This window comes from Bombina bombina, chromosome 4 (genome assembly GCF_027579735.1).
Source record: "Bombina bombina isolate aBomBom1 chromosome 4, aBomBom1.pri, whole genome shotgun sequence".
NCBI classification, from domain to species: Eukaryota; Metazoa; Chordata; class Amphibia; order Anura; family Bombinatoridae; genus Bombina; species Bombina bombina.
The window spans coordinates 763383021-763409078 of NC_069502.1; the positions used below are offsets into that span (position 1 = coordinate 763383021).

The 26058-nt window shown below is 36.9% G+C and overlaps 1 protein-coding gene across 2 annotated transcripts in view; it reads right to left on the bottom strand.

Moving 5' to 3' along the window:
- LYST (lysosomal trafficking regulator) overlaps positions 1–26058 on the bottom strand; it is a 606044-nt gene that overhangs the window by 194290 nt on the left and 385696 nt on the right. For both annotated transcript variants that reach the window (XM_053711082.1, XM_053711081.1), the window contains exons 22-26: positions 24786–25386; positions 18550–18727; positions 11347–11516; positions 8852–9082; positions 2958–3124 (exon numbers count right to left, since the gene is read on the bottom strand). In XM_053711082.1, the coding sequence (XP_053567057.1) occupies positions 2958–3124; positions 8852–9082; positions 11347–11516; positions 18550–18727; positions 24786–25386 (1347 nt within the window). The remainder of the gene's footprint in view (positions 1–2957; positions 3125–8851; positions 9083–11346; positions 11517–18549; positions 18728–24785; positions 25387–26058) is intronic.

A 26058-nucleotide genomic window follows, 5' to 3' on the forward strand; every position in this document is an offset into this window, starting at 1 on the left:
TAACTGGTTACGTCGGCATCACTTGGGGGCATGCAAACAGATTAACCAAAAAAGTCAAAAAAGGGAAAAAGAAAAACTACTACGCGTTTCGGCCCGTATACGGGCTTTTGTCATGCATATTTTGTGAAGAAATTTCGAAAAAGAAAAAAAAAATCTATACCTTGCACTCAGTTTAGCTCACATAATAGAGAGCAGAAGTGTTACATTTTTGAAGTTATTTGCACAGTTTAAAAGCTACATAATTATTATAAGCTCCAAGGTGGCGGCACACAGTGTGAAGATGCAGAGCTCGACTAATACTTGCAAGGGGTTAAAATAAGAGAATGACTTTGAAGACAGCTGAAGGTAGGGGTGAAAAAACCCAATATCATAGTGAGTGTTAACCTGCTACTGTAGTTGTACTCAGCAGTTTAATATCCCTTTAAATATAATACAATTTACAATGATACAATGCAATTATATAGGCACATATGAAGATGAGTGAAATAAAATTAGATTACTTAATAGATCAGAAACCTGAATGACACCATTAATATTGATTAAATAACAGTATATATATATATATATATATATATATATATATATATATATATATATATATATATATATATATATATATATTTATATTTGAAAGAATATAAAATGTTTACACTAATAGAAAGAACTGGGGAAAAAACACTATCAAATGCCACATAGCAGTGATGCTGTTGTAACCTAGCTTATAAGGTTTCATACACCCAAGACTTAAACTTAAAACATATGCAGCCTCAGAGTAAGGGCCTGCTTGGGGTTTACAAAAATTATTTAAAGCCACATAATCATCTAGATAACAAATAGAGCACAACTGAAATTGCACAGTGTGTTATTTTACAATTGGTACTATAAAATGACAGCGTACTGTGTTCCCAATGATCCACTTTACCTGCTGGAGAGTATCCAAAACAGTTCTCTAACTCTACCCCCACTAATTATTGTCTGCCATCTTAGGTACTTGCTGTCTGCCACTACCTATAAACTACTTTTATATACTATATATATATATATATATATATATATATATATATATATATATATATATATGTGTGTGTGTGTGTGTGTATATATATATATATATATATATATATTTTTTTTTTTCATTTTTCTTCTTTTTCTGTAGTGTAGTGGTCCCTCCACTTCCACCTCCCCCCTCCCGCGATCATTAGTGAGGGACCTCCCACATCCCTTCCCTTTCTCCCTTTATTTTTTTGTGATTAGGGCCATCACACTTCTGTCCCCTCCCACCCGGATTCCCTCCCATCGGCACCAGCAGAACATCATTACAGACGGTTACACACACAGTGTCAACGTCTGTAACGATCTAGCATCATATGGAACCAGAGCACCGATCGCACTCCGGTTCCTTAAACAGGCAGATGCCTGGAGCTCATGAACTCCAGCTCTCAGCTGTAACTTAACAGACGAGACTGCTGGAGCTTCTTGAAGCTCAGACGTATATACACGTTGTGCGGTACTATAAGCAAAGTACTGCACAACGTGTGTATATATATATATATATATATATATATATATACTGTATATATATAAATGGGTAAAAGGGTTAAACTCTGCAGCTGGTATAACAAGTCATTGTAAGCACATTAAAGAGAGGCCAATTTTACAGTACAGTCCTTTTAACTAAGTTTTGCATTTGCACCAAATCTTTTTCTTTTTTAATACTTTGGAAAACGTAACTTGTTATTGTGCATTCAAATACACTTTAAAATGTTATAGATATAAATTAAAAACTCACTATTACCTATTACCTGAGAGAAATGTGGCACCATGTGCATCATATTACTGCTCATGTGATAAATATTAACCATCCACTTTAAGAGCAGCCCAAAAAATGCAATCAGTATTGAAGCACTAAAATTATTTATCCAAAGAAAAAGAAATAATTAAAGATGTTAAAAAGTACTGCTCGGAAGACAAAGAGCAGTGCTCGACCTAAGCGGAAACTGCCGGTGAGCCAATGAACAATAGCAAGTGCACAGTTGGGTTGTGCGGATATTGCTACTGATTGGGTCACCGGCTGTTAAATAAGATATTATAACACCAAAAGTTACTGATCAAATAAGTTTTATATATTTGCATTCTTCCGTTCCATTTACAACAAAGTTTTTTTTATTAGCTCTGCATATTTTCACCCCTGGTTTTTATAATGCCAGCAAGATACAAAGTGGTTATATTGGCAGTTGACATATATGTAAATCTAAACCCAAAAGATTACACACTACAAGGGGCGTATTTTGGCCTAGGCAAACAAGGCACTTGCCTAGGGTGGCAGATTGGGGGGCAGCACATTTTTGTGGCTATATTTGTAAGAATCTTACAGCTATTTTAGAAGTATTATACAGGTATATAATTGGAGATTTTGCCAAAGGAGCTTACCTTCAAGGGGAGGATAATAAGAGAGTGCTTGTGAAGCTTACAGTTTAGATGATAACTCTGAAGCTTTCATTTATTCAGATGGCTATTGCTTTTAGATCATGTTGGCTTTCAGCACTCAGTATTGTGTTTGGGGAAGTGTTTTTTTTTATATTTATTGCAGCAATAGATAGACATGACCATGTCTATGTGTATAACTCTGTGTGTGTATGTGTCTGTGACTATATAGGTGTGTATGCGCCTGTGTATTTGTGTATGCAAGTGTTTTGCAAGCCCTGGTGAACATTTTATTTGGAAATACCATAAAAAAATACATTTAAAAATTCACATTACTCCATGAGCAAAAAAAATATTCTGGCCAAAAAATGCCTAAAACCTTTGGTGTTGGAATTAAAGGGCAGCAGAATTTTGAGTGCCTAGGGCAGCACAATACCTAAATACGCTATCTAATATAACATACACTGTGCAGAACTTCACATAATTTAAATTTCCAGTACATTTAAATCTTGTATTGCACAAATAAGCCTTACTTTGCATTCTTTCATTTTTGCTTTCGTGAAGATAACCCAGCAATATGATTAAATCTTCAACTATTCGAAAATACTGAGATCCCGAGGAACTGCAGGAATGTATTGTAACGGCTACCAACAGCTGCTGAATGTCACAAACCAGTAAAGTGTATTCATCCATTGGTAAACTATAAAAAGGACATGAATAAATAGAAATTACTTTGCTCAACAAAAAAAAGGTAATATACAATATAAAGCATTTTTTAATATTGTTTTAATTAAAACAATGATGCATGTTATTATTAAATTACTACATTTATTAGATATTTAACACTCATTAAAGGTGTTATCTCACAATACACTATTTGGGGTTAGCTGGTGATCGTTGGCTACAAACATGTCTTTTGTCATTGGCTCACCAGATGTGCTTACCTAGGTCCCCATAGTGCATTGCTGCTATGAAGCTGACTTGTGTTTAACTTCTTTGCAGAGAACTATTTATAAACAATAGTGCAATCACAATGCTCTAGCATATTACAGACATTTAGTTTTGCACTTTTACGCCCCTTTAAAGAAATATCAAAAGGAGCTATTATTCATCATCTACTTCTTACTGGTGTAATCTATTTAGCATTTCCTTTAGGAGACAAATACAATTTGCAGGGGTTGAACACTGTTAACAAGGTACACGCATACATAAATACTTTTTTTTTTTGCAATTTTTTATTAGAATGCCCCTTTAAATAAGGAAATGAAGAGTGATATGGGGAGGATTAAAGAACCAAAGCAAGGATACGGAGTAAGTGATAGAATAAAAAGAATTGTGGGGTAAAATATGGCAACATTGGGGAAAACTAGTAACAGAAAGCATGAGAAGAACTTGAACCATTAACCAGAAGTCTTCCTCCTATCCGGGCAGAAGAGGACTTCCGGACCGGCAGACATCTTCATCCAAGTGGCATCTTCTATCTTCATCCATCTGACGAGGAACGGCTCCATCTTGAAGACCTCCGGCGCGGAACATCCTTCTAGGCCGACGACTACCCGACGAATGGCTGGTAGCCATTTGTCGGGTAGTCGTCGGCCTAGAAGGATGTTCCGCGCCGGAGGTCTTCAAGATGGAGAGGTTCCTCATCGGATGGATAAAGATAGAAGATGCCGCTTGGATGAAGATGTCTGCCGGTCCGGAAGTCCTCTTCTGCCCGGATAGGATGAAGACTTCTGCCGTTCCGGATGTCCTCTTCTGCCCAGATAGGATGAAGACTTCTGCCGGTCCGGATGTCCTCTTCTGCCCCATCGGATGACCACTGGTGCCCACTGGTGCTTCAATGGGGTAGTGTTAGGTTTTTTTAAGGGGGGATCGGGTGGGTTTTAAAGTAATACCACAATGGCGAAAAATAAGCAATCATAGACCGAGCTGAATCATCATGATGATGATTCAGCTCAGTCTATGATTGATTATTTTTCGCCATTGTGGTATTGCTGGATTCCTTTTGGTGTGTGAGATACACCGCAGAGATTTCTAAGCTACAGGTTCTGTACTGAATAGCGGCTATCTGGTGAGGAGGAGTGCCTGAAAACTTTCCATCATCCCGCATAGTGGGGCCGGATAACCGTGAGTAACCTGGGTTGATGTTTTTACAAACACACAAAGTCAGTTCGATACCACCAATATATCCTCATGTTGTCTACTTGTGATACATTATACTATACTGGAATACTGGAGAATTTGGAGGCTATTTGAACATATATACCTACAAAGGAGAAACATAATACTTTACGGTGCATATGTAAAACTCACCCAGCTGAATATATATACAGTTAACACTCTATGTGTACCTGGAAACAAGAGTGTTATAAGTAAGAACTTTGTAACAATTTAATTCATGTAAATAACCAGGTTGTGGCAACAACACATGTGAGATTATAAACCCATTTATAACACAACAGACTGTTTTGAGTTGCACACAGCTAAAAGGTTAAGTGAATACATTCCTTATGGCTCATATACACAGTTTTGCAAGAGTGTGTCTTTGCTTGGGTTTTAAAGTAGGAGTGTGTGGGTGGTGGGTTGTAATGTTGGGGGGGGGGATTGTTCTACAGGTATTGTTTTACAGATAAAAGAGCTGATTACTTTGGGGCAATGCCCAGCAAAAGGCCATTTTAAGGGCTATTTGTAATTTAGTATAGGGTAGGGCATTTTATTATTTTGGGGAGCTTTTTTATTTTATTAGGGGGCTTAGATTAGGTGTAATTAGATTAAACTTCTTGTAATTTTTTACATTTTTTGTAATTTAGTGTTTTTTTTGTAATATAGTTTAGTTTATTTAATTGTATTTTATTTTAGATAATTGTAGTTAATTTATTTAATTAATTTATTGATAGTGTAGTGTTAGGTGTATTTGTAACTTAGGTTAGGATTTATTTTACAGGTAATTTTGTAATTATTTTAACTAGGTAGCTATTAAATAGTTATTAACTATTTAATAGCTATTGCACCTAGTTAAAATAAATACAAAGTTGCCTGTAAAATAAATATAAACCCTAAAATAGCTACAATGTAATTATTAATTATATTGTAGCTATCTTAGGGTTTATTTTATAGGTAAGTATTTAGTTTTAAATAGGAATTATTGAGTTAATAATAGTAATATTATTTATATTTATTTAAATAATAATTAAGTTAGGGGGGTGTTAGGGTTAGACTTAGGTTTAGGGGTTAATATATTTAATGTAGGTGGCGGTGTAGGGGGGTCAGATTAGGGGTTAATATATTTAATGTAGGTGGCAGCAGTGTAGGGGGTCAGATTAGAGGTCATTATATTTAATGTAGGTGGCTGCGGGGTCCGGGAGCGGCGGTTTAGGGGTTAATACATATAATGTAGGTGGCGGTGGGCTCCGGAAGCGGCGGTTTAGGGGTTAATACTAGGATAGGTTTATTGCGGTGTGGGCTATGGCGGTTTAGGGGTTAATAATTAGGCTTATTGCGTTGTGGGGTGTTGTCGGTCTAGAGGTTAATTGCGGATATAGGGGTATACGTGTTGGGCTGATTTTTGGGAGGCGTGTTAGACAGTTACGGGAGATTTAATATTTTAGTTAGTTTTTTTAGGCGCAAGCAGTTTCTAAAGTGCCGTAAGTCACTGGCGACTCCAGAAATTTGTAGTTACACTCATTTCTGGACATCGCTAGTTTATCCGACTTACGGCACTTTAGCAACTGCCGGCGGTGTACATGTAATACCCCGATGTGCGAAGTGAAACTAAGGGCGGCGCGGGTTCCCTCGCTTGCGCCGAAAACTACGCCGTATATCGGATCGCGCCCATAATTTGACGGTAGATGAAAGTCAAAAAGGCCCATAGTCTACCCATATGACATGTTACTTTTCTCTTAGGATAGCCTCGTGCATGTCCCAGGCATTTTTTAATTAACCTCTACAGTCTACACCAGATTTGTTATTGTTTAAAAAGATAGATAATCCCTTTATTACCCATTCCCTAGTTTTGCATAACCAACACTGTTATAATAATACTTTTTACCTCTGTGATTACCTTGTATCTAAGGCTCTGCAAACTGCCCCCTTATTTCAGTTCTTTTGACAGACATCCATTTTAGCCAATCAGAGCTTGCTCACTGGAACTCCACATGCTTGAGCGGTGTTATCTATATGATAAACGTGAACTAACACCCTCTAGTGGTGAAAAACTGTCAAAATGCCCTGAGAGAAGAGGCGGCCTTCAAGGGCTTAGAAATTATCATATGAACCTCCTAGGTTTAGCTTTCAACTAAGAATACCAAGAGAACAAAGCAGAATTGATGATAAAAGTAATTTGGAAAATTGTTTAAAATTACATTCTCTATCTGAATCATGAAAGTTTATTTTGGACTAGACTGTCACTTTAATTTACAGTCTTTGTGTTTACCACTTCAATTGGAAGTTTATTTCATGAATCCGCCACCCTTTCTGTAAAACAAAATGCTTCCTAACATTTCTCCTGAACCTGCTACTACCCAACTCACACTTTATTTCATGATTCAGATAGAGCATTCTATTTTAAACAACTGTCTATTCTACGTCTATAATCAATTTTCTTCATTCTCTTAGTATCTTTTGTTGAAAAGCAGCACTGTATGGTTAGAAGCCAGACCATTTCTGGAGCACTATATGGCAGCAGTTTAGCAAGAATGTTATCCATTTGCAAGAGCCCTAGAGGGCAGCACTATTTCCTGACATGTAGTGCTCCAAATGCCTACCTAGGTATCTTTTTAACACAGAATATCATGGGAACGAAGCAAATTTGTTAAAAGAAGTAAACTGGAAACTTTTAAAAAAAAGGGTATTCTCTGTCTGAATCACAAAAGAAAATGTTTGGATTTCATATCCCTTTAAGATTGTGACCCCTTGCTTTGGTATTCCTTTATTTATTTTTGTATACAATGCTTTCAGGTTCCACTTTATTAAAGGGACAGTCTACTCCAGAATTGTTATTGTTTACAAATATAGATAATCCCTTTATTACCCATTCCCTAGTTTTGCACAACCAACACAGTTATAATAATATACTTTTTACCTCTGTGATTACCTTGTATCTAAGCCTCTGCAGACTGCCCCCTTATTTCAGTTCTTTTGTCAGACTTGAATTTAGCCAATCAGTGCCCTCTCACTTGTAAATCCACGGGCGTGGTCACAATGTTATCTATATGAAACACATGAATTTACGCCCTCTAGCTATGAAAAACTGCCTAATGCATTGAAATAAGGGGCGGCCTTCAAGGTTTTTGAAATTAGCATATGAGCCTACCTAGGTTTCGCTTTCAACAAATAATATCAAGAGAACAAAGCAAATTTAATGATAAAAGTTAACTGGAAAGTTGTTTAAAATTGCATTCCCTATCTGAATCATGAAAGTTGAATTTTGATTAGACTCTCCCTTTAAGTCCCTTCATATATTTGAAAGCTTCTATCGTGTCACCTCTTTCCCTTTTCTCCTCTAAACTACAGACCATTTATGACCATTGTACACCATTCTAGTAATCCTCAATTGGACAGTTTCTAGTTTATTTATAAAGTCTCCAGAACGGTAACACAGTAGTCCAGATAAGGTTTAGAGGCCTATATATCAAAGGTCTGTCAGACCTGATCTGACAGTGCGGATCAGGTCCGACAGACCTTGCTAAATGCGGAGAGCAATACGCTCTCCGTATTCAGCATTGCACCAGCAGCTCTTGTGATGCCCCCTGGGGAGCATCAATCAACCTGATCGTACTCTATCGGGTTGAATTGTGGCGATCTCTGTCCGCCTGCTCAGAGCAGACGGACAGGGTTATGTAGCTCGCCAGAAACACGGGCCCTCAAGCGCCATTTGGAGCTTGATAAATGGGCCTCCTAGTGATCCGTAAAGTGGCATAAGTACCTTGCTATTTAAAAAAAGATATATTTTTTTAAAGGCACATAAAACCCAGAATGTTCCTTTTGTCATTCAGATAGATAGAGCATACAATGTTAAAAAAGTTTCCAATATACTTCTATTTTTGTATAATGGTTGCACTTATATGCCTGCTGACATTGGCTCACCTGCTATGTTCGGCTAGCATTCAGTAGCGCATTGCTGATCCTTCAACAAAGGATACCAAGAGAATTAAGCAAATTTGATCATAGAAATCAATTGGAAAGTTGTTTAAAAATGTTTGCTCTATCTAAATTATGAAAAACATTTGGGGTTTCATATCCCTTTAAATATAGAAAAATAAGGAAATAAAATTGTTTGGGGTTTTTATTTACACACATAACCATAAAATTTGGAGTATTAATTTAGGAAACAAAATAAAAAAGGAAAACAAACTGAAACATTAATGATAACAAAAATACATTTACACAACCCCCCACCCCAAAAAACAACAACAACAACAGGTCTTACCTTGTTTCAATGCCACCCAATGCAGCTAAAGTGTTGCAAAGTGCATATAACAATCCATTGTCAAGTAACATATCTGCTACTTTTGAGCAGGAGTTCAGTATTTGAAGCAAAAGGCAGAATGAATTGTGCAGCAGTGTTACATCATACAAGGAATTCTCTAACAGCCCCAGAAGAGGGATTATGCACCATTTGCGAAAAACGCTTGAATGCTTTATGTCCTCGACGTCAAATCTTTTTGGAAGAAAATATGAAGGATATATTTAGTAAAAAAATACAAGCAAAGAGCTACACAGGAAAAAGCAATGAAAATGTTCATACCGAATATTCAGGGAAGTTCGTTCCCCGAATATTCGTTGGCTGAAGTATTCTGTATTCATTTGGTCTAGAAAATAATCAAATGTATGAGTTAATTATTTTGTCCCTAACATATGATTTGGTAAATTTAAAGGTTGTAAAATATTTTTAGCCTTTTTAATGAGACACGAAAGCAAAAAAATATATTTTATATATTATAAAGGGACACTGAACCCAAATTTTTTCTTTCGTAATTTAGATAGAGCATGCATTTTTAAGCAACAAATTTTCTTCATTCTCTTGGTATCTATACAAGAATGTAAGTTTAGTTGCCGGCCCATTTTTGGTGAACAACTTGGGCTGTTCTTGCCGATTGGTGGATTCATTTAACCGAACAATAAACAAGTGCTGTCCAGCGTTCTAAACTAAAAAATAGCTTAGAAGCCTTTTTCAAAAAAAGATAGCAAGAGAACGAAGAAAAAAGGATAATAGGGGTAAATTAGAAAGTTGCTTAAAATGGCATGCTCTATCTGAATCACGAAAGAAAAAAATTGGGTTCAGTGTCCCTTTAAGGTTCAAAAGGATGTAATTTAAAAAGCCTTTTTTAATTTTTTTTTCCCCTTGGTATTCTTTATTGAGAAGCATACCAAGGTTTAATGTCCTTAAAGGGGCAGCAATCATCTTGGGATTTTTCAATAAAATGTTTATGCATAATGAAATAGCTTTGCAATTTATGTTCATTGTTTATTTTGCCCCCTTTTAATGTAATTTAGCTTTGAAAAGTGAGAAATTTCTAATTCTCAGAACTTGAAATGCACCCGGCTAACTTCTCAAGGCTAACTCTGCTACATATATGTCCCTAACTGCTAACTTTGAGGTTTATTAAAATCCTTTAGAAAAAGTAATCTAATGTTTTTCAATAGAAAAACACTAAAAAGGGGATTTTTGTAGATGAATCATTTGATCAGTTTTTCTAAAAGGATCAACCCCTTTATTACAAAGGCTAACCATGTTGTCAATGTACTTAAGCCCAGCTTGTCTCCTCCAAATAAGGCAAATGGTGAGTGGGGTTTTGCTATTGATAAATAATTGCGGAAAAATGGGTGTTCATTTTTTAAAAAACGTTAACACTTGGCTAATACGTTATTCTATAGCAACACAACAAAAAATGTCTTCTAATTACAAGGTGTTAACTGTCCCTTTAAAAATAGTTACAGACATTTTAATTATTATTTTATATAAACATAGTCAATTAAAGTTATGGTAAATTCTCCCCTATATAAAATCAGATTTGGAACGTTAGTGATATTTTAGATGGAGTTTCATTCATTAGTTGTAATGACTATAATTTACTTTTTAATATAGATATACAATTCAAATTTCCCGCACTTTGCAGCCCACTTCATAAGTAAATTTTTCTGTGATCTTGCTTTTTCTCCAATCAGCGCTCTAGCTACAATCAAAGTGCCATGGGAGATCGCTGATTGGACAATAATTCAAACCGTTAGCTCACAGAAAAATTAACATAACTGATTTTAAAAACAGGAGAGTTTACCTTACTTTAAAATAGGACCTACTGAGCTAAAATAAACTATTCTATTCAGTTAAATTCCTTATAATTTTAACAATAGATAAATAATAGATAAATGCTTAATATGCTACGTTTATGTAGTTTTATTTACGTGGAAAATGTATGAAGCACGAAACACGAAAAAACCTCATGTATAGAAAATTAAAATATCCCACACTTTGCAGCCCACTTCATAAGTGAATTTTTCTGTGATCGTGCTTTTTCTCCAATCAGCGCTCTAGCTACAACCAAAGTGCCATGGGAGAGCAATTCAATAATTCAAACCGTTAGCTTACAGAAAAATTGACATTATAACTGATTTTAAAAACAGGAGAGTTTACCTCACTTTAAAATAGGGAAAACTGAGCTAAATTAAACTATTCTATTCAGCTAAATTCATTATAATTTTAACAATAATAGATAAATAATAATAGATAAATGCTTAATATGCTAAGTTTATGTAGTTTTATTTACGTGGAAAATGTATGAAGCACGAAACACGAAAAAACCTCATGTATAGAAAATTGCTATAAATTAAGCACTCTGTTTCTTATGAGAAATAATATAATTTGCTATTTTAATGGTCACATCACTAATGTTCATTTAAACTGTATGTATATATATTACTTACTCTTCATCTAGCCCAACGGGTCGACCGAAAAACATCTCCAAAAAGCATTCTATCAGTCCTTGAGTTCCTTGATGAAGATATAACTGATTGGCTAGAAGAGGGAAGCCATGTTTTTTTAAAAATCTCTCTTTTTGTTCTTTTGAGGCCCGATGGAAATATGCATCTAACAACTAAAGAAAAGTGAAAAACTATTTGTACTTGTATAGTGTCATTTTTCAACTACTGTGCATTTGAATACAATAAAGGAAAGCGAGTTTAACCCTTATGCTGCTAAGCCACTTTACACCCATGTGCTAAAGAGGTTTTCAGTCGTTTGCAAAAACAGTATTCATACATTAATTATAATGCTTTTTGTGTGAGGTACCCACACAAATCATAACTTGTTTTTTTTCCACAGTCCAATCACTTATAAAAAATAACTAAGTTTGTAGAACTATCAAAATATGGGAAACCCACCATATTAAATGCAAAACAAAATAAACATTTTTGTGTCATTTTCTGTGTACGTGGTAAATATTATCAGTCTTGCAATTTCTGCACAAAAACACTAGTTAAAACATATCTAACCAAACACACAGATATTTTAAAAATGCCTGCACTTCTGACTAAACCCATTTTGTCAATGTATGCATGCAATTACACTGTTAGGATGTTCCATGTCTTCCTACCTTTTTTTTTTGGCATCCTGAAGCCTCCTCCTTTTAGCAAATAGGATTGGCATTGTAGGCAGTCCCCCATGATCCAATCCCAGCCTTGAAATCATGTGATCCCATCAATGATCGCTTGATTTAATTTTTCAAGGAAGTGTTTACATCAGAACTTTGTTCCGATGTTAAACACTTGGTACTGGCATGAATGGGTTAAATAAGGGTTTTGTGTCCACAGATTTAGAGGAGCAACAGAGGGAATACCCAACACAGCTGATATTATTCCATATCCCCATGGTTATACCAGGGGGTCACTGTTGCCATAGTGATCATCCAGCAGCCACCTGGGAATAACCCCTCCTTTGAAGAGGGTTTTTAATTTCTCAAGACAGAGGTCACTTATACAATATTAGTAATTATATTGGTGCAAGGGTCATTTGTAGGGCATATAGCACATAATTGTCATCTAGTAGACAGGTGACTGCAACCTCAATAGCAGCACCTGATACCGAGAGGGGCATGAGACCCCTCATTTTAAAGAAGTTAATCATCTCTTTCATATAGGGGGTATTGTGCGTTTGTGTTGTATGCTGTCTATAGGGGATAATTACACAGAGTAAATACATTGGGTAATTTATTGATTTATATATGTCAATCACTAATGACAATGGTATAAGAATTCTCATTGAAGAAAGGAGGATCTCCTCTTTTTAAAAGGGATATTAAATCCTACTAAGTTTCAAGTCCCACTTAATAATGGCTAACCCTTTCTGGTGGAGAAAGTTGTCCTCTGCACAGGAGATGAAATGCTAAAGCACTAATATGTTCCATAATTTACATTCTACAGTTTAAAGTGACAAAGACAGACTTTTTTCTCCATGAATACATGTTAATGGGTATACTTTAAGCAATTAAAGTAAGGTTGAACCTCATGGCCTATAAGTAGGATCTTGAGCCAATAGAGATGTGTGTCTCTTCTTGTTTTCCACTTTCCGTGTCACTTCCGGTTCTTTCTGCCCAATTTATCTCGTCCCTCATGTCTTTTTCCCATTAATATTGTTTTTATCACAGTTGCATGCTCTCCCAAATATTTACCTGGTTGTCTTTTTTTAATTAATCAGTATTGGTTTATAACCGCTTAGTAACTCCTAAAATTTTAAGTAGACACCTAGATATCTCTCTTTACTCTGATTTCCCACGTTCAGGGTATATTTTACATATTAGAAGAAAAGAACATAGTGTGAAACTGCTAGAATTTATTTCTGTGTAACTGGATAGAAGATTAAGTGATATTAAACAGTAAATACTAGGGATGAGCATTCATTTTCGGACAAATGTACATTCATACCAAAAATCGGATATTCAATTTCGTAAACAAATATCCGAGTAAATGCAACAACAAAATTTAAAGAAAACTAAAAAATACTGATGTGATTTGTCAGTATTCATTTCATTCCTTTTAATTACTTTTTAAGGGTAAAATACTTACCTTAATTCCTTAACACGCTCTGGAGAGCGCACTAACCCGTTCCTCTTCTTGAAAAATCCTGGCCTCGCTAACAGGAGGCTTAGTGTGCGCGGCATCCAGGACCTGAACTAAGTTTAGCGCAGGTCCTGGGAGCCGAACGTGCTAAACCTCCTGAGCACGTAAAGGTAAGTATTTTACCCTTTAAAAGTTCACCTGTAGCGTCAAAACATTTACATTTGTTTTAACAAAAACAAATGTAAATGTTTAACGAAAAATTTGATTTTCAATTTGTTTTAAATGAAACGATAAAAACGAATAGTGCAAGGAACGAATATTCAGAGAAACAAATGTCCTTGAATATTCGTTACAAAATTTTCATTTATAATGACATTTTTTCCCCCTGAACATCCCTATTAAACACCTGGTAGACATAATGATGTATTCAAAGTAAAAATTAGCCTTAGAATAATAGGTAGATGTATTTTTACAATTATATTAGTTGTTTGAATATTGAAAATATAAGTGTTAAGGTTTAGTTTCTATAAAGTACTTTAGTAATGGGTGCTGTCATGTTTGAACTAGCTTTATATGTATCCCTGTTTGTGTAAACAAACAATAACTTTTGAATAATCCTATGTTACACACAGCATTTTACCTATGTTATTGTTTTATTCTATCCAATAAAGGAGAATAGATTTTGTCAGTATTGTGTCTCTCTTTCCAATCTCTCCCCATGTGAAATATACATTGGAAGAGAAGAATCAGAGTAAAGAGTCTGGCTTGGTTACGTGCTCCTTTTGGATTGTTTTTTGAGTGCATATAAACCCTTAGGCCTAGATTTAGAGTTCGGCGGTAGCCGTCAAAACCAGCGTTAGAGGCTCCTAACGCTGGTTTTGGCCGCCCGCTGGTATTTGGAGTCAGTGATTAAAGGGTCTAACGCTCACTTTACAGCCGCGACTTTTCCATACCGCAGATCCCCCTACGCCATTTGCGTAGCCTATCTTTTCAATGGGATCTTTCTAACGCCGGTATTTAGAGTCGTTTCTGCAGTGAGCGTTAGAGCTCTACCGACAAGATTCCAGCCGCCTGAAAAAAGCAGGAGTTAAGAGCTTTCTGGCTAACGCCGGTTTATAAAGCTCTTAACTACTGTGCCCTAAAGTACACTAACACCCATAAACTACCTATGTACCCCTAAACCGAGGTCCCCCCACATCGCCGCCACTCGATTAAAATTTTTAACCCCTAATCTGCCGACCGCCACCTACGTTATACTTATGTACCCCTAATCTGCTGCCCCTAACCCCGCCGACCCCTATATTATATTTATTAACCCCTAACTTGCCCCACACAACGTCGCCGCAAGCTACTTAAAATAATTAACCCCTAATCTGCCGACCGGAGCTCACCGCTATTCTAATAAATGTATTAACCCCTAAAGCTAAGTCTAACCCTAACACTAACACCCCCCTAAGTTAAATATAATTTTTATCTAACGAAATAAATTAACTCTTATTAAATAAATTATTCCTATTTAAAGCTAAATACTTACCTGTAAAATAAATCCTAATATAGCTACAATATAAATTACATTTATATTATAGCTATTTTAGGATTAATATTTATTTTACAGGTAACTTTGTATTTATTTTAACCAGGTACAATAGCTATTAAATAGTTAAGAACTATTTAATAGTTACCTAGTTAAAATAATTACAAATTTACCTGTAAAATAAATCCTAACCTAAGATATAATTAAACCTAACACTACCCTATCAATAAAATAATTAAATAAACTACCTACAATTACCTACAATTAACCTAACACTACACTATCAATAAATTAATTAAACACAATTGCTACAAATAAATACAATTAAATAAACTATCTAAAGTACAAAAAATAAAAAAGAACTAAGTTACAGAAAATAAAAAAATATTTACAAACATAAGAAAAATATTACAACAATTTTAAACTAATTACACCTACTCTAAGCCCCCTAATAAAATAACAAAGACCCCCAAAATAAAAAATTCCCTACCCTATTCTAAAATACAAAAATTACAAGCTCTTTTACCTTACCAGCCCTGAACAGGGCCCTTTGCGGGGCATGCCCCAAGAATTTCAGCTCTTTTGCCTGTAAAAAAAAACATACAATACCCCCCCCCCCCAACATTACAACCCACCACCCACATACCCCTAATCTAACCCAAACCCCCCTTAAATAAACCTAACACTAAGCCCCTGATGATCTTCCTACCTTGTCTTCACCATGCCTGGTTCACCGATCCGTCCTGGCTCCAAGATCTTCATCCAACCCAAGCGGGGGTTGGCGATCCATAATCCGGTGCTCCAAAGTCTTCCTCCTATCCGGCAAGAAGAGGACATCCGGACCGGCAAACATCTTCTCCAAGCGGCATCTTCTATGTTCTTCCAACCGATGACGACCGGCTCCATCTTGAAGACCTCCAGCGCGGATCCATCCTCTTCTTCCGACGACTAGACGACGAATGACGGTTCCTTTAAGGGACGTCATCCAAGATGGCGTCCCTCGAATTCCGATTGGCTGATAGGATTCTATCAGCCAATCGGAATTAAGGTAGGAATTTTCTGATTGGCTGATGGAATCAGCCAATCAGAATCAAGTTCAATCCGATTGGCTGATCCAATCAGCCAATCAGATTGAGCTCGCATTCTATTGGCTGTTCCGATCAGCCAATAGAATGCGAGCTCAATCTGATTGGCTGATTGGATCAGCCAATCGGATTGAACTTGATTCTGATTGGCTGATTCCATCAGCCAATCAGAAAATTCCTACCTTAATTCCGATTGGCTGATAGAATCCTATCAGCCAATCGGAATTCGAGGGACGCCATCTTGGATGACGTCCCTTAAAGGAACCGTCATTCGTCGTCTAGTCGTCGGAAGAAGAGGATGGATCCGCGCTGGAGGTCTTCAAGATGGAGCCGGTCGTCATCGGATGGAAGAACATAGAAGATGCCGCTTGGAGAAGATGTTTGCCGGTCCGGATGTCCTCTTCTTGCCGGATAGGAGGAAGACTTTGGAGCACCGGATTATGGATCGCCAACCCCCGCTTGGGTTGGATGAAGATCTTGGAGCCAGGACGGATCGGTGAACCTGGCATGGTGAAGACAAGGTAGGAAGATCATCAGGGGCTTAGTGTTAGGTTTATTTAAGGGGGGTTTGGGTTAGATTAGGGGTATGTGGGTGGTGGGTTGTAATGTTGGGGGGGGGGTATTGTATGTTTTTTTTTACAGGCAAAAGAGCTGAAATTCTTGGGGCATGCCCCGCAAAGGGCCCTGTTCAGGGCTGGTAAGGTAAAAGAGCTTGTAATTTTTGTATTTTAGAATAGGGTAGGGAATTTTTTATTTTGGGGGTCTTTGTTATTTTATTAGGGGGCTTAGAGTAGGTGTAATTAGTTTAAAATTGTTGTAATATTTTTCTTATGTTTGTAAATATTTTTTTATTTTCTGTAACTTAGTTCTTTTTTATTTTTTGTACTTTAGATAGTTTATTTAATTGTATTTATTTGTAGCAATTGTGTTTAATTAATTTATTGATAGTGTAGTGTTAGGTTAATTGTAGGTAATTGTAGGTAGTTTATTTAATTATTTTATTGATAGGGTAGTGTTAGGTTTAATTATAACTTAGGTTAGGATTTATTTTACAGGTAAATTTGTAATTATTTTAACTAGGTAACTATTAAATAGTTCTTAACTATTTAATAGCTATTGTACCTGGTTAAAATAAATACAAAGTTACCTGTAAAATAAATATTAATCCTAAAATAGCTATAATATAAATGTAATTTATATTGTAGCTATATTAGGATTTATTTTACAGGTAAGTATTTAGCTTTAAATAGGAATCATTTATTTAAGAGTTAATTTATTTCGTTAGATAAAAATTATATTTAACTTAGGGGGGTGTTAGTGTTAGGGTTAGACTTAGCTTTAGGGGTTAATACATTTATTAGAATAGCGGTGAGCTCCGGGCGGCAGATTAGGGGTTAATAATTGAAGGTAGGTGTTGGCGATGTTAGGGAGGGCAGATTAGGGGTTAATACTATTTATGATAGGGTTAGTGAGGCGGATTAGGGGTTAATAACTTTATTATAGTAGCGCTCAGGTCCGCTCGGCAGATTAGGGGTTAATAAGTGTAGGTAGGTGTCGGCGACGTTGTGGGGGGCAGATTAGGGGTTAATAAATATAACATAGGGGTCGGCGATGTTAGGGCAGCAGATTAGGGGTACATAGGGATAATGTAAGTAGAGGCGGTTTACGGAGCGGCAGATTAGGGGTTAAAAATAATATGCAGGGGTCAGCGATAGCGGGGGCGGCAGATTAGGGGTTAATAAGTGTAAGGTTAGGGGTGTTTAGACTCGGGGTACATGTTAGAGTGTTAGGTGCAGACGTAGGAAGTGTTTCCCCATAGGAAACAATGGGGCTGCGTTAGGAGCTGAACGCTGCTTTTTTGCAGGTGTTAGGTTTTTTTTCAGCTCAAACAGCCCCATTGTTTCCTATGGGAGAATCGTGCACGAGCACGTTTTTGAGGCCGGCCGCGTCCGTAAGCAACTCTGGTATCGAGAGTTGTATTTGCGGTAAAAATGCTCTACGCTCCTTTTTTGGAGCCTAACGCAGCATTTGTTTGAACTCTCGATACCAGAGTTAAATTTATGGTGCGGCCAGAAAAAAACCCGCGGAGCGTTAACAGCCCTTTTACCGCCAAACTCCAAATCTAGCCGTTATTGATTTATTCATTGTTAATGGAAATATTGCACACTCATGTTTTTTGTTTGTTCCTTGTCTCTCACTCATTGTTTTTATCATCCTTTCTGTGCCCTCATCTTTATGCTTTTTGGAATTTTAAACAACTCCATATGGCATGGCTTAGCTATGAAGCAGTTTTTTTTTTAATGGAGTGCCGTATGGCTAGCATGACTATTGGATAAGAGGTGGAAAATTCACCTCAGGGGAAAAAAAAGTTTTGCAGTTGACAGCCAAATGGGAGTTTAAAGAAAGCATGTTCTCTGTCAAGAGCACATAAGTTGAGTATGTTGACTTGCTTACTTTTACAACTCCTTGTTGTATCAGGGGAGATGGATGGTTCACTAAAACTATCAAGATTTCAGGTTGAATTAGAGCGTCCAGAACATCACCAAGCATCAGATCTGGCATGGTAAGAAGGACTCCACGTAAAAGATCATAGAGGCCACAGCAAATAAGTGTGATACAATCTTCCACCGACCTTGTAAAGAAGAAGAAAAATATTATAACATAATTTATGTAAGAACTTAACTGATAAATTCATTTCTTTCATATTAGCAAGAGTCCATGAGCTAGTGACGTATGGGATATACATTCCTACCAGGAGGGGCAAAGTTTCCCAAACCTCAAAATGCCTATAAATACACCCCTCACCACACCCACAATTCAGTTTAACGAATAGCCAAGAAGTGGGGTGATAAAAAAGTGCGAAAGCATATAAAATAAGGAATTGGAATAATTGTGCTTTATACAAAATCATAACCACCACAAAAAAAGGGCGGGCCTCATGGACTCTTGCTAATATGAAAGAAATGAATTTATCAGGTAAGTTCTTACATAAATTATGTTTTCTTTCATGTAATTAGCAAGAGTCCATGAGCTAGTGACGTATGGGATAATGACTACCCAAGAAGTGGATCTTTCCACACAAGAGTCACTAGAGAGGGAGGGATAAAATAAAAAAGACAGCCAATTCCTGCTGAAAATAATCCACACCCAAAATAAAGTTTAACGAAAAACATAAGCAGAAGATTCAAACTGAAACCGCTGCCTGAAGTACTTTTCTACCAAAAACTGCTTCAGAAGAAGAAAATACATCAAAATGGTAGAATTTAGTAAAAGTATGCAAAGAGGACCAAGTCGCTGCTTTGCAGATCTGGTCAACCGAAGCTTCATTCCTAAACGCCCAGGAAGTAGAAACTGACCTAGTAGAATGAGCTGTAATCCTCTGAGGTGGAGTTTTACCCGACTCAACATAGGCAAGATGAATTAAAGATTTCAACCAAGATGCCAAAGAAATGGCAGAAGCTTTCTGGCCTTTTCTAGAACCGGAAAAGATAACAAATAGACTAGAAGTCTTACGAAAAGATTTCGTAGCTTCAACATAATATTTCAAAGCTCTAACAACATCCAAAGAATGCAACGATTTCTCCTTAGAATTCTTAGGATTAGGACATAATGAAGGAACCACAATTTCTCTACTAATGTTGTTGGAATTCACAACTTTAGGTAAAAATTCAAAAGAATTTCGCAACACCGCCTTATCCTGATGAAAAATCAGAAAAGGAGACTCACAAGAAAGAGCAGATAATTCAGAAACTCTTCTGGCAGAAGAGATGGCCAAAAGGAACAAAACTTTCCAAGAAAGTAATTTAATGTCCAATGAATGCATAGGTTCAAACGGAGGAGCTTGAAGAGCTCCCAGAACCAAATTCAAACTCCAAGGAGGAGAAATTGACTTAATGACAGGTTTTATACGAACCAAAGCTTGTACAAAACAATGAATATCAGGAAGAATAGCAATCTTTCTGTGAAAAAGAACAGAAAGAGCAGAGATTTGTCCTTTCAAAGAACTTGCGGACAAACCCTTATCTAAACCATCCTGAAGGAACTGTAAAATTCTCGGTATTCTAAAAGAATGCCAGGAAAAATGATGAGAAAGACACCAAGAAATATAAGTCTTCCAGACTCTATAATATATCTCTCGAGATACAGATTTACGAGCCTGTAACATAGTATTAATCACAGAGTCAGAGAAACCTCTTTGACCAAGAATCAAGCGTTCAATCTCCATACCTTTAAATTTAAGGATTTCAGATCCTGATGGAAAAAAGGACCTTGTGACAGAAGGTCTGGTCTTAACGGAAGAGTCCACGGTTGGCAAGAGGCCATCCGGACAAGATCCGCATACCAAAACCTGTGAGGCCATGCCGGAGCTACCAGCAGAACAAACGAGCATTCCTTCAGAATCTTGGAGATTACTCTTGGAAGAAGAACTAGAGGCGGAAAGATATAGGCAGGATGATACTTCCAAGGAAGTGATAATGCATCCACTGCCTCCGCCTGAGGATCCCGGGATCTGGACAGATACCTGGGAAGTTTCTTGTTTAGATGGGACGCCATCAGATCTATTTCTGGAAGTTCCCACATTTGAACAATCTGAAGAAATACCTCTGGGTGAAGAGACCATTCGCCCGGATGCAACATTTGGCGACTGAGATAATCCGCTTCCCAATTGTCTACACCTGGGATATGAACCGCAGAGATTAGACAGGAGCTGGATTCCGCCCAAACCAAAATTCGAGATACTTCTTTCATAGCCAGAGGACGGTGAGTCCCTCCTTGATGATTGATGTATGCCACAGTTGTGACATTGTCTGTCTGAAAACAAATGAACGATTCTCTCTTCAGAAGAGGCCAAAACTGAAGAGCTCTGAAAATTGCACGGAGTTCCAAAATATTGATCGGTAATCTCACCTCCTGAGATTCCCAAACTCCTTGTGCCGTCAGAGATCCCCACACAGCTCCCCAACCTGTGAGACTTGCATCTGTTGAAATTACAGTCCAGGTCGGAAGCACAAAAGAAGCCCCCTGAATTAAACGATGGTGATCTGTCCACCATGTTAGAGAGTGTCGAACAATCGGTTTTAAAGATATTAATTGAGATATCTTCGTGTAATCCTTGCACCATTGCTTCAGCATACAGAGCTGAAGAGGTCGCATGTGAAAACGAGCAAAGGGGATCGCGTCCGATGCAGCAGTCATAAGACCTAGAATTTCCATGCATAAGGCTACCGAAGGGAATGATTGTGACTGAAGGTTTCGACAAGCTGTAATCAACTTTAGACGTCTCTTGTCTGTTAAAGACAGAGTCATGGACACTGAATCCATCTGGAAACCCAGAAAGGTTACCCTTGTCTGAGGAATCAAAGAACTTTTTGGTAAATTGATCCTCCAACCATGATCTTGAAGAAACAACACAAGTCGATTCGTATGAGATTCTGCTAAATGTAAAGACTGAGCAAGTACCAAGATATCGTCCAAATAAGGAAATACCACAATACCCTGTTCTCTGATTACAGACAGCAGGGCACCGAGAACCTTTGTAAAAATTCTTGGAGCTGTAGCTAGGCCAAACGGCAGAGCCACAAACTGGTAATGCTTGTCCAGAAACGAGAATCTCAGGAACTGATAATGATCTGGATGAATCGGAATATGCAGATATGCATCCTGTAAATCTATTGTGGACATATAATTCCCTTGCTGAACAAAAGGTAAGATAGTCCTTACAGTTACCATCTTGAACGTTGGTATCCTTACATAACGATTCAATATTTTTAGATCCAGAACTGGTCTGAAAGAATTCTCCTTCTTTGGTACAATGAAGAGATTTGAATAAAACCCCATCCCCTGTTCCGGAACTGGAACTGGCATAATTACTCCAGTAAACTCTAGATCTGAAACACATTTCAGAAATGCTTGAGCTTTTACTGGATTTACTGGGACACGGGAAAGAAAAAATCTCTTTGCAGGAGGTCTCAACTTGAAACCAATTCTGTACCCTTCTGAAACAATGCTCTGAATCCAAAGATTGTGAACAGAATTGATCCAAATTTCCTTGAAAAAACGTAACCTGCCCCCTACCAGCTGAGCTGGAATGAGGGCTGCACCTTCATGTGGACTTAGAAGCAGGCTTTGCCTTTCTAGCTGGCTTGGATTTATTCCAAACTGGAGATGGTCTCCAAACTGAAACTGCTCCTGAGGATGAAGGATCAGGCTTTTGTTCTTTGTTGAAACGAAAGGAACGAAAACGATTATTAGCCCTGTTTTTACCTTTAGATTTTTTATCCTGTGGTAAAAAAGTTCCTTTCCCACCAGTAACAGTTGAAATAATGGAATCCAACTGAGAACCAAATAATTTGTTACCCTGGAAAGAAATGGAAAGTAAAGTTGATTTAGAAGCCATATCAGCATTCCAAGTTTTAAGCCATAAAGCTCTTCTAGCTAAAATAGCTAGAGACATAAACCTGACATCAACTCTGATAATATCAAAAATGGCATCACAGATAAAATTATTAGCATGTTGAAGAAGAATAATAATATCATGAGAATCACGATGTGTTACTTGTTGCGCTAAAGTTTCCAACCAAAAAGTTGAAGCCGCAGCAACATCAGCCAAAGATATAGCAGGTCTAAGAAGATTACCTGAACACAGATAAGCTTTTCTTAGAAAGGACTCAATTTTCCTATCTAGAGGATCCTTAAACGAAGTACCATCTGACGTAGGAATAGTAGTACGTTTAGCAAGGGTAGAAATAGCCCCATCAACTTTAGGGATCTTGTCCCAAAATTCTAATCTGTCAGACGGCACAGGATATAATTGCTTAAAACGTTTAGAAGGAGTAAATGAATTACCCAAATTATCCCATTCTTTGGAAATTACTGCAGAAATAGCATCAGGGACAGGAAAAACTTCTGGAATAACTACAGGAGATTTAAAAACCTTATTTAAACGTTTAGATTTAGTATCAAGAGGACCAGAATCCTCTATTTCTAAAGCAATTAGGACTTCTTTAAGTAAAGAACGAATAAATTCCATTTTAAATAAATATGAAGATTTATCAGCATCAACCTCTGAGACAGAATCCTCTGAACCAGAGGAATCATCAGAATCAGAATGATGATGTTCAGTTAAAAATTCATCTGTAGGGAGAGAAGTTTTAAAAGATTTTTTACGTTTACTAGAAGGAGAAATAACAGACATAGCCTTCTTTATGGATTCAGAAACAAAATCTCTTATATTATCAGGAACATTCTGCACCTTAGATGTTGAAGGAACTGCAACAGGCAATGGTACTTTACTAAAGGAAATATTATCTGCTTTAACAGGTTTGTCATGACAATCAATACAAACAACAGCTGGAGGAATAGCTACCAAAAGTTTACAGCAGATACACTTAGCTTTGGTAGATTCAGCACTTGACAGCGATTTTCCTGTAGTATCTTCTGACTCAGATGCAACGTGAGACATCTTGCAATATGTAAGAGAAAAAACAACATATATATAAAGCAAAATTGATCAAATTCCTTAAATGACAGTTTCAGGAATGGGAAAAAATGCCAAAGAACAAGCTTCTAGCAACCAGAAGCAATAAAAAAAATGAGACTTAAATAATGTGGAGACAAAAGTGACGCCCATATTTTTTCGCGCCAAATAAGACGCCCACATTATTTGGCGCCTAAATGCTTTTTGGCGCCAAAAATGACGCCACATCCGGAACGCCGACATTTTTGGCGCAAAATAACGTCAAAAAATGACGCAACTTCCGGCGACACGTATGACGCCGGAAACGGAAATAGAATTTTTGCGCCAAAAAAGTCCGCGCCAAGAATGACGCAATAAAATGAAGCATTTTCAGCCCCCGCGAGCCTAACAGCCCACAGGGAAAAAGTCAAATTTTAAGGTAAGAAAAAATGTTAAAATGCATTATCCCAAATATGAAACTGACTGTCTGAAAATAAGGAAAGTTGAACATTCTGAGTCAAGGCAAATAAATGTTTGAATACATATATTTAGAACTTTATAAACAAAGTGCCCAACCATAGCTAGGAGTGTCACAGAAAATAAGTTTTACTTACCCCAGGACACTCATCTACATATAGTAGATAGCCAAACCAGTACTGAAACGAGAATCAGCAGAGGTAATGGTATATATAAGAGTATATCGTCGATCTGAAAAGGGAGGTAAGAGATGAATCTCTACGACCGATAACAGAGAACCTATGAAATAGACCCCTTAGAAGGAGATCACTGCATTCAAATAGGCAATACTCTCCTCACATCCCTCTGACATTCACTGCACGCTGAGAGGAAAACCGGGCTCCAACTTGCTGCGGAGCACATATCAACGTAGAATCTAGCACAAACTTACTTCACCACCTCCATCGGAGGCAAAGTTTGTAAAACTGAATTGTGGGTGTGGTGAGGGGTGTATTTATAGGCATTTTGAGGTTTGGGAAACTTTGCCCCTCCTGGTAGGAATGTATATCCCATACGTCACTAGCTCATGGACTCTTGCTAATTACATGAAAGAAATATAGATATATATATATATATATATATCTCACAGAAACACATTCAATATTCCTTCCTTGAATGGTCAGTAAACTCTGCATATGAAATATAAAAGTGCATCATCACATTGGTTTGGAGCCTCAAATTGACTCTCCTAGAAAAAGACTGTATATACTATACAAACCTTTCATCCATGTTGTTGCTATGTGTTTGATCCAAAAGTGGGGTGAAGGGAAAGTTATCCCATTCATCAGAACCTTTTTTATCAGAAATAATTGTCCACGGAGGTGTGGCTGAAGGTCCACTTGAGGCGAAAGCTAGACCAAGGCTTGTAACACTTTGACCTCTCTTGAAAGAGTAAATTCCCTTTAAACTATCTGGACGTTGTAAAAGCAATTGATCACCAGAACTTTGATAGGAGAATTTTTTATCGGCATCATCTTCTTGATTTTCTATATGGAGTCCTGGAAGCTCCAAATCATCTTTCATAGAATCAACAACTGTGATATCAATGGAGAGAGCCTCAGATTCACAGATTGTTGTTGCAGATTCACAACTGCTGACATATTGATCTTCTCTCTTTATTAAACTTGGCACGCTTCTTGCAGTATCTTGGTTTGGATGGAAATTCTCAGAATCATCTTTCAAGTCAACTGTGCTCCCCCCTAATCGTTTTGGGGGCACTTTAGGTGAAATGGAGGGAGAGGCTGGAAGACTTCGTGAACGGGATTTTCGCACCACAGAAAGATATCCATGTTGAGAGGAAAATTCAGATTCATCAATATCTGAGACAACATAAAAAAAGAGTAAAAAATAATACTAGGGAGAGACAACTAAATACACATTTATTTTACTGAAATTTGGCAAGTAAAAGAGAAATCCATTCTAACACATACTTTACCCAGACCCCTATTTTCTCCTGAAAATAAAAGAGAATACAAGAGATTTTATGACTACATAGGGATGTTGGGAGAACTGCAATGCACCAGTGTTAATTTTGACGGCAAATTTAGCTTTAGTCTTAGCTTTAGTCTTTTGACTAAAATGCCATTTTAGTTTTAGTCGTATTTTAGTCATCTGAATTGTTTTAGTTTGAGTCTAGTTTTAGTTGACTAAATCTCCAGTAGATTTTAGTCTGCTAAAATCTAAGGGGTTTAGTTAAAGTGTAATGCATTATTTAAGCATTTCTCTATAATTTCCAAACTCATTATATACTCCAGGAGTAAACATAACACCTATTATTATTTATGGTATTAAGGTTTAAACATGCAATACAGACACAGATTTAGCCGTTGTGATATATAACGTCTTTATTAAACTTAAAATTAAATAAAATCAAGTTTCATAAACAAACAGAAGTGCAACTTTAAAATATAAAAAGACAAAAATGTAAACTGTATTGGCTGTAATGCCATTGCCTATATTACCCAATATAAAAACTTTAACAGTTCTCTGTT